This window comes from Danio rerio, chromosome 12 (genome assembly GCF_052040795.2).
Source record: "Danio rerio strain M-AB ecotype USA chromosome 12, GRCz13ab, whole genome shotgun sequence".
In the NCBI taxonomy this organism is placed as follows: Eukaryota; Metazoa; Chordata; class Actinopteri; order Cypriniformes; family Danionidae; genus Danio; species Danio rerio.
Window position 1 is genome coordinate 49,326,097 of NC_141032.1, and position 8,904 is coordinate 49,335,000.

At 43.2% G+C, this 8,904-nt stretch overlaps 1 protein-coding gene across 1 annotated transcript in view; it reads left to right on the forward strand.

Annotated features, from left to right (window-relative positions):
* Positions 1-323: 323 nt before the first annotated feature.
* The window catches only part of hpdl (4-hydroxyphenylpyruvate dioxygenase-like), a gene marked incomplete in the record, with an annotated part of 11,740 nt that continues 3,159 nt past the window's right edge, over positions 324-8,904 (forward strand). The window contains 5 exon segments of the mRNA NM_001109708.2: positions 324-721; positions 3,635-3,897; positions 6,456-6,622; positions 7,335-7,486; positions 7,740-7,861. Coding sequence (NP_001103178.2) covers positions 356-721; positions 3,635-3,897; positions 6,456-6,622; positions 7,335-7,486; positions 7,740-7,861 — 1,070 coding nt within the window.

An 8,904-nucleotide genomic window follows, 5' to 3' on the forward strand; every position in this document is an offset into this window, starting at 1 on the left:
TATTAACACTATTATGGTTGGAAATGTGTTTAATAAGTCTCTGCGTTAAACATAAATTGAGGAATTATTATTATTATTTATTTATTTTATTGAACAGTAAATGGTATATTTTAGGAGAATGGTATGTTCCTATAGAAGGAACATGAAGGACACCAGGGGGATAAAGTAAAAAAAATAATAATTATAACGGGCACAATATTCTTAAAATACAACAAGCTAAACAAGAAATAAATATAAAGCAAAGCTTAAAACAAAAAAAATAAAATATTAAGAGTGTAGCTTTTATCATAATGTACATGGTTATGACAACTCCATGACAGCTTGACGCGCCCATCTGAATGACGTCATCCCAAACATGGCGGCCTACTTGAGCCGGTTGCACCACATTTCCCTGCAGGTTTCAAACGTGGATAAAGTCGCTCACGAGCTCGTGTCGCGGTTCCAGTTTAACGTGTTCGCGGCGCGACGGACAGACCGGGCGAAGCAGCTCGCGCTCCGCAGAGGATCCGCGGTGTTCGTGGTGAACGAGAGACCGAGTCCGAGTGACTGCGGCGCTGTCAGAGATCACCGGGACGCGGGTTGTGTGTTCGGGACTCATGAGCACTACCCGGTGGACACCGTTAGTAACGTGTGCTTCGAGGTGACCGATGTACCGAGCGCGAGCCGGGCGCTCCGGGATCAGGATGGGTGTGAGTTCCTCCAGCCGCCCGCGGAGCTTCAGGTAGAGTTGGTTTAATATTCGGACACATGAGAGTGAAACTAACCATATGATTAAGTTAGCTCACATTGCTAGTTTTGTGGTGAACAATTCCTCAGAGGAAGTCATCAAGAAAAAAAATTGGTCTTTTAATCTAAAATTAAAATCTAAAAATTATTAGTATTTAGCTAAAGTCTCGGATTACGTCAGTCTGAGGTATTGGGCGTGGCTAACATACTTAACCACGCCCCTCCAGCGGTCAGTTTTGACAACAAACAAAAAATGGTGAGGAGGAAGAGAAGCCTGTTAGGATGCAAGTTACATCATGTAACAACCAGTGTTTGGGAGAGTTACTTTAAGAAAGTAATGCATTACATGTTGAGTTACTCCCCAAAAATGTAACTGGTTGCGTTAATTAGTTACTTTTTATGGTAAGTAATGCACTACACTACTTTTGGCTGAGGCTTGATCTCTTTCAGAACTTGTTTTTTTATTTCTATTTCAAATAGAGGAGTTTTGCTATTAACAATGCAGATATAACCTACAGCTATATAAAAAAAACACTTAGAAAAAAATCTATATTTTATAATAATGATATCTGAGAACTTCCTGAGCCCAGAGCTCTAAATGCTGTTTACAGATTATTGAAAGTTTAAAGCAGTGTGTTTGCTTCTGTTGTACTATTTGTCTTGATTAAAATCACTGTCCATTGAGACTATAGCTGCGTCCCAAATAACACACTATACACTATGTACTTATGCACTTAGATGTATGTATTGTCGTCCCAAATGGAGCACTAAAGTTTTTTTACTAAGCGGAAATACAAACCGTTTCCCTGATGACGTTTGACGGTCGCCTCACTGCAGCACATTATAAATGCAACCCTGACGACCCGTAACTCCAAACAATTCTTGTTTTCCCACTTGTTTTGGCAACAACGTGGCGTCTCTCTGCCGTCTGAACACTGTTTCAGGTACAGTCTTGGAAGCTATCATACATATTAATGAAGTTGCACAATAGAGTGCGCTGATAGAGCCTTACTCCTGCATTAAAGGTTCAGGACACCCTGGAGAACTTTTTTTTTTATATTAACAGATTTGTGTGTGTTGAGCATCAGTTAGGACAATGTTAGCAGCTGTCAGCTGTAATTGTGGGGAAAACTGGATAATTTGGAGCTTTTGTCAGCTAATTTCAGCTTCCGGGTTTAAAATGATTTTTGAGGCGGATCAAAATCGGCGACGTAGCGCAGAACTGCAAGTGCAATGATGACGCGTCGGTTTCTCATTATTATTCATAGCAGAGTTTCTTATCCTATGAGAAGAGCCGGCTGCTTAATTATTCATGAGACCTGCCAGAGTCAAGCCCGAGCTGTGAGACAGACCCACGGCATACAGTATTTAGCCGTTCATGAAGGCTCATATGCGTTAGTTTCCATGATCCACGGGATTTGTTGCATGTTTTCTCCCGCGATCTTGTCAGGGCCGATCATACAGCAAAGCTGTGTGTGTGCTGCTAGCATTTTTGTCGGGAGAGCAGCACGAGAATTAGAGAATGGCGGACGCTGTCTTTTATCAGGAGTTCGTTCACATTCAGACACATCACTGTGCTGCTGTGTTCGCCTAAATCCTCCAGATTACCAGCAGGGCTAATGGTTAAAATAGACAGGTCAGGAGACCTGCTGCAGTCTGCTGGATATGGGGATTGAGGGAGAAGTCCTCATTTGTAGTGTTTACATGAACACACTTATCTTTACAATGATATAAATTGTGGTTATGTGTATATGAAATTAGGAATAACAAATGTAGCAGGGCATTAAATCACTGCATTTTAACTTTGTAAACTATAAACTCATGCGTCTCCTCACGGTTTGTGTCTCATTTTGTGAGCTAACTGTCAACAACAGTTGTTCGCTCACGTTCTCCCCTGCTGGCTACGCCCACTCCTGCCCGATGCTCGCGGAGCTCCACGCCCATTAATTATGCATCTTTAAAAAAAATTCTGAAGTAGACTTTAATCGAAATTGGGGGGTGTCATGGCCCTTTAATGCAGCACACTCAGAGATGTAATAAGGCAGTCGCAGGTACAGACGTCCAGTCTTCGCAGCAATACACGCTAAAATCTCATGACCGTGACGCAGCTTCAAACTTTAGTTTCAAACCGAAAATACGAATTTGCTCGAAAATAACGCAAAAACAACCAATTTTCACTTTTTAGAGAAATATATGTGTCCTCATAGTGTTTTTAGCAGTGTGGGACACATATACGACTGTCAACAGCTCAACACATGTGTTTTGGTGTTTCGTGACCCTTTAAGTTGTAACAACTTGTTGAAGGACTGAGTTACTTTTCAGAAACAGTAAATAAAAATGTGGTTAGTGATTACTTTTTTTAAGTAACTTACCCAACACTGAGGAAATCATATTAGCAGCCAAAGACTATCAAAGTACCTCATTGTTTATAGTCAGTTAAATAGTGCTAATGTTGTTTTGTAGTCATGCTTGAATGCTATTCCAGACTAAATATTCAAAGCAGTGTGGTAAACAATATAGGGAACATGTCACAAGTTGCCACTGAATGAATGTGTGTATATAACACCAACTGGTTACACTTTACAAAAAGGTTTAGTAGTTAATGTTAATTAATGCATTTACTAACATGAACAAACAATGAACAACACATCTACTACTCTATTTGTTCATGCTAGTTAACGTTAGTTAATGAAAATACAGTAGTTCATTGTTAGTTCATGTTAACTCATGGTGCATTAACTAATGTTAACCAGCATGGACTTGAATGTTAATAATACATTAGTAAATGTTCAATTATGATTAATAAATGCTGTACATGTGTTGTTCATGATTAGTTCATGTTAGTAAATGCATTAACTAATGAACCTTATTGTAAAGTGTTAACCACCAACTGTATCTCAATCTCCAGGATGATTGTGGCCGGGTCACCTTCTCCATCGTGCGCTCCCCGGTGGGTAACGTGTGCCACACACTCATCGACAGCTCCCGGTACCAGGGCCCCTTCCTGCCCGGTTTCCGTGAGGTGAGCTCAGGCTGTCAGGGTGCAGACCGCTCCCGCTGTCCCATCACTCACTTCGACCACATCACTTACGCCTGTCCGCGGAGCAGTACTGTACACATCACCAACTGGTATCGGAGGAACTTTGGCTTCCAGAGGTTCTTCATTGACAGGTCAGCTGCCATCACACTGTTTAAAATCACCCTGGTTGCCTTAATTTTTAAGTTCAATTAAATCAACCTTATGAATAGAATTGGTGACAAGGATAATTTTTATAGAGATAATTTTAAGGCGCCACCTTGAAATGCAGGGGGCCCGGTTCGGGGACCACAGGATTTCATCTCTGTTATTCACAGACAATGTTGTTCTGTTGGCTTCATCGAACATGGACCTTCAGCATGCACTGGGCGCGGTTTGCTGCCGAGTGTGAGGCGGCTGGGATGAGAATTAGCACCTCCAAGTCTAAGGCCATGGTGCCACCGGAAAAAGGTGGTTTGCCATCTCCAGGTTGGAAGAAAGTCCTTATCCCAGGTGGAGGAGTTTGAGTATCTTGGGGTTTTGTTCATGCGTGAGGGAAGGATGGAGCGTGAGATTGACAGGCGGATTGGTGCAGCGGCAGCAATAGTGCGTTCGATGTACCGGTCCGTTGTGGTGAAGAAGGAGCTGAGCCGAAAGGCAAAGTTCTCGATTTACCGGTCAATCTACGTTCCTACTCTCACCTATGGTCATGAGTTTTGGATCATGACCGAAAGGACAAGATCTCAGATACAAGCAGCCGAAATGAGTTTCCTTTGCAGGGTGCACTCTTATAGACAGGGTGAGGAGCTCTGACACCCGGGAGGAGCTTGGAGTAGAGCTGCTGCTCCTCCACATGGAGAGAAGTCAGTTGAGGTGGCTCGGGCATCTGTTTCGGATGCCTCCTGGACGCCTACCTAGGGAGATGTTCCAGGCATGTCCCACCGGGAGGAAGCCTCGGGGCAGACCCAGGACACGCTGGAGGCACTATGTCTCTCGGCTGGCCTGGGAATGCCTCGGAATCCCCCCGGAGGAGCTGGAGGAAGTGTCTGGGGAGAGGGGAGTCTGGGGTTCTCTCCTAATGCTGTGTTCACACCAGACGCATAACGCGCGGATAAATCGCGCTATTCGCGCGTAAATAGTCGCATGAACATTTGAGGTTACTCGCTTTATTCATGCGTCAAACCCAGCTTCATTCGCGCGTCAAACCCAGCTTCATTCGTGTGTCAAATTCACTTCAGAACAGATGCGGATTCGCGTGATGGGCAGGGCTATTGTCTGCCCCGTGACTCTAGCTTCATAGCTAAATGGCTAACATGGATTTTATGAAGAAAATAATAGTGTTAATGTGCTTTATGAACGATGATAAACAGCGTCGATACGTTTAGGGTCGTGTCTGAGTCCACTACATCCTTTCAGAGGTGCATCCAACTCTTTAAGCTCATAAACTCCTCCAGAAACTGAACCTGGCTGATGGAGGTTTTCAGCGGTGCTTCTGACTGAGCCCAGCCCAGTTTGATGAACTTCTTGTCGGTGTCTGCGGGGGGATTTCCCCTGGGACACCGTCAACAGGCGATACGTCACAATCACGCCCCAACAAGAGCAAGCTCCTGATTGGTTAACGCGGCGCGAATGTCCGCTGAAGTTCAGATTTTCGAACGCGAGTGATTCGCGCGAAACGCTCAATTCGCGCATGCCATTCGCGCCATGCGCACCGCGCAATTCTCATCATTCGCGCCGCGTATCGCGCCGCAGGATGTCTATTCGCGCGTTTGCATTGACTTAACATGTAAATCACTCACGCTTGACGCGCGTTCCGCGTCTGGTGTGAATAAGACTGCTGCCCCCGCGACCCGGCCCCCGGAAAAGCGGCAGAAGATGAATGAATGAATAAATTAACCTTAAAGTAACCTTAAAATACAAATTAAATCAAAACTAAAGTGAAATCAAAACTTTTTACAAATAAAAGTTGATTTACTTTAATAGAATTAAAGTTTAATTATAATTAAAGAGTTACTTCACACAAAAATTGAAGTTGTTATTAATTACCCTCATGTTGTTCCAAATGCCTGAGACCTTCGTTCATCTTCAGAAGATATTTTGGATGAAATCTGAGGGCTTAATCATCCTATATGGACTGCAATGGTCTTGATATGTTAAATAAAATACCAAGAAACATCCTTAATCAGACCATGTCTTCAGTGGTTCAATATATTGAATATGATCAAGCTTTGAGAATAGATTTGTGCACATTTAAAACAAAAATAATGACTTAATTCAGCAGTTTTTTCTCCTCAGTGTTACTATAGTGTGTGCGTTCACAAGAGCAATTCCAAGGGGATGCAGATGTCTCCAAATGCATAAATGTAATCATGCAAATAGCAGCAATGTACACCTTAAATGCAATAAAAGCATCTGTTGAATCTTTAAATATAAGTGTATGATGGTGATGATGATACCAAGGTCATGGCTCAGTTCCCAGGTAAGAAATGAATGCAGTGTTTAGTGTCTGTCCAATGCAGAAATATAATACTATTGAGTATAAGAGATTCCCAAGCAGTGCATAAACTGATTCAATGCCAGTCACTACGGATTAAACATTGGCCCAGTGTAAATGACCTGTTTGATGACAACTCATTCTGATTATATCTTATCTGGCAGACATATTGGCATTATTGTGTTACTAGAAAATCAAATGGAGTTGTCTGTTTTGCAGAAATGAGGATGTGGACGAGGGATACGTGTTGAACCATGATGGGATCGGCCTGCGTTTGACAGCTATGGAATACTGGAAATGCAGTGAGTCTGGAATAAAACTGCCCTTTAAGGATGAAAAGGAGCCGGACTGCAAGTTTGTGATCGCAGAGTCTCTCCCTGAGCAAGGTGACATCTCAGAACTACTGCATATTACAGGCGCGCACAGCCAATTTAGTTAAACAATATTGATTTTTGAAGGCAGTGAAACAGACATGCCCATAACAAAACAGGACAACACCTCCACTATGGAGACAGAGCGCAACATGTCACAATCTAAAGGCCATGCAGACAATCTAAAACACTTTTTTTAAAGCTTGGCTTCTTTATATTTTGTCACATAGTATCTTTTAGACATTGTTTTTTTATTATTATTCATCAGAAATGACATTGAGGCACCCACCACAATGGAAAGTCAATGGAGCAAGTTTTTATTTGTTTTTATTCAGTAATGATCCGCATTGTGCTTCACTAGCAGATGATCTAGCGGCAGGCCCGTGCAGAGACTGTCCAAAGGGCATGTGCAGGATACATTTTTTGAAGAGGGGAGGGGGTGTTGTTGTCGTTGTCGTCGCCACCGCCGCCGCTGTTGTTGCGCGCATACTGTTAAGCGAGTGGGGGGTGGGAAGCGCGTACTCGAGAGCAGTGTTGTCCCACGCCTACTGTAGGGCGGTGGGGGACGGTGTTTTCACGGGGGGCACTTTTTATCGTTTTGGAAGGGCACTTTCTATCCAAGACTAAAAAGGGCATGTGAACTGCACAGGTTGACCCCTATGTGTGCACGTGCCTGTCTAGCGGTGTCCGTATTACATTAGCCATTATATATTTTATTTGATTTCAGGCAGGAATCAGGTGGACACGTTTCTGGATGAGCACCGAGGAGCAGGAATCCAGCACATCGGCCTGTACACCGAGGACATCGTGAAAACTGCTCAAACTCTGAGTCAGGCTGGAGTTCAGTTCTTCTCTCCTCCTCCGGCGTACTACACTGAGGTGTGTATCTCAACCACATTCACACTCGATCTGTGTTTATTAGGATGCACCACCATCTCAACACCGTCAAGCCTTCCTCACCATAAAACATATTCACATATTGCTGAGCTGAAACCCCTTTTAAAAGGGATATTTACATAATAGGTCACCTTTATAGCCTACTAGGCAAAATTTTTATACCGAGAGCACTTTGATGGATGTTTTTAAAAACACATCACCGTAAAATATATTAAATAATTACGTGTGTTTTCAGGTGGGAAAGCAGCAAGAGATGTTGGATGCAGGTTATGATCCTCAGACACTGAGTCGATATGGGATTCTGCTGGACACTGACATCCAGACGGACACAGACAGACAGACCACAGACGGCCAACGGTAACACTGTAGATCATGTCAAATCAGCTTGAAAGTCCTGTGTAAATGTGCACTTTTCATTCGATGTTTGATGTAATCTGAACTGAAACATGAAGAGAGGGTGGGACATAGAGTAGCTCCTCCCCTTTAAATAAAACCGCCAATAGCGTTTTGTTTTATCACAGCTCTGCCAGTGAGAGTGGTTCAAGTGAGAGTGGAGAAGCGTCTTGAAGGCGCATGTCAGATGTATAGCAGCGGTGTCCAAATTCAGTCCTGGAGGGCCGGTGTCCTGCTGCGTTTAGCCCCAACTTGCTTCAACACACCAGCCAGAAAGTTTCTTGTATACATAATAAGAGCTTGATTAGCTGGTTTAGGTGTGTTTGTTTAGGGTTGGAGCTCATAGATATATACATTAGATGTCGCCTGGCCTATTGTTGTCTATTGGACGGAATGCGTCAATAGCGCCGCCATCTTGGTACAGGGTAGCGCTCCTTTGAAATGAATGCGGGACCAAGGTACAGTGGAGGACTGTGGCCATCCAAAGCCAGAGATATGCACATATACACATATATCTATGATCGGGAGTTTTCCTGGATGTTAGTATGTCATTTTTTTTTTCTATTATGATTTTACATCACTTTTCTACATTGATGGATCAGTGACCGCACGGGCATTCCTGACAAAAAGCTTGTGTTTGTGTGTACAGAAATGTACTATTCACCCTCCCTGTTAAATTTGATCTAATCATGTCCTGAAACACAGCTCCTCTCCTGCTTTCACTGCTCATACTGACGGAGGGAGCGACTCGTTTGTGAATGAATCTCCGTTATGAACGACTCCTTCATTAGCCGACAATAAGTTTCTGGCAGCGCAGCATCTCGTTGTCATATTTCTTTTGCATTGTTTGCTGATTTTATTCAACAAAACTAGCATAAGCCGAGTGTTTAGTGCGAGTCGGAGCTGCTTTGCCGTATGGTGAATGCAGTAAGTGACTGTTATCATCAATAACGTTACCTGATTAGCACAAAAGTTCAGAACATACAAAAACAGAAAAAAACTTATTA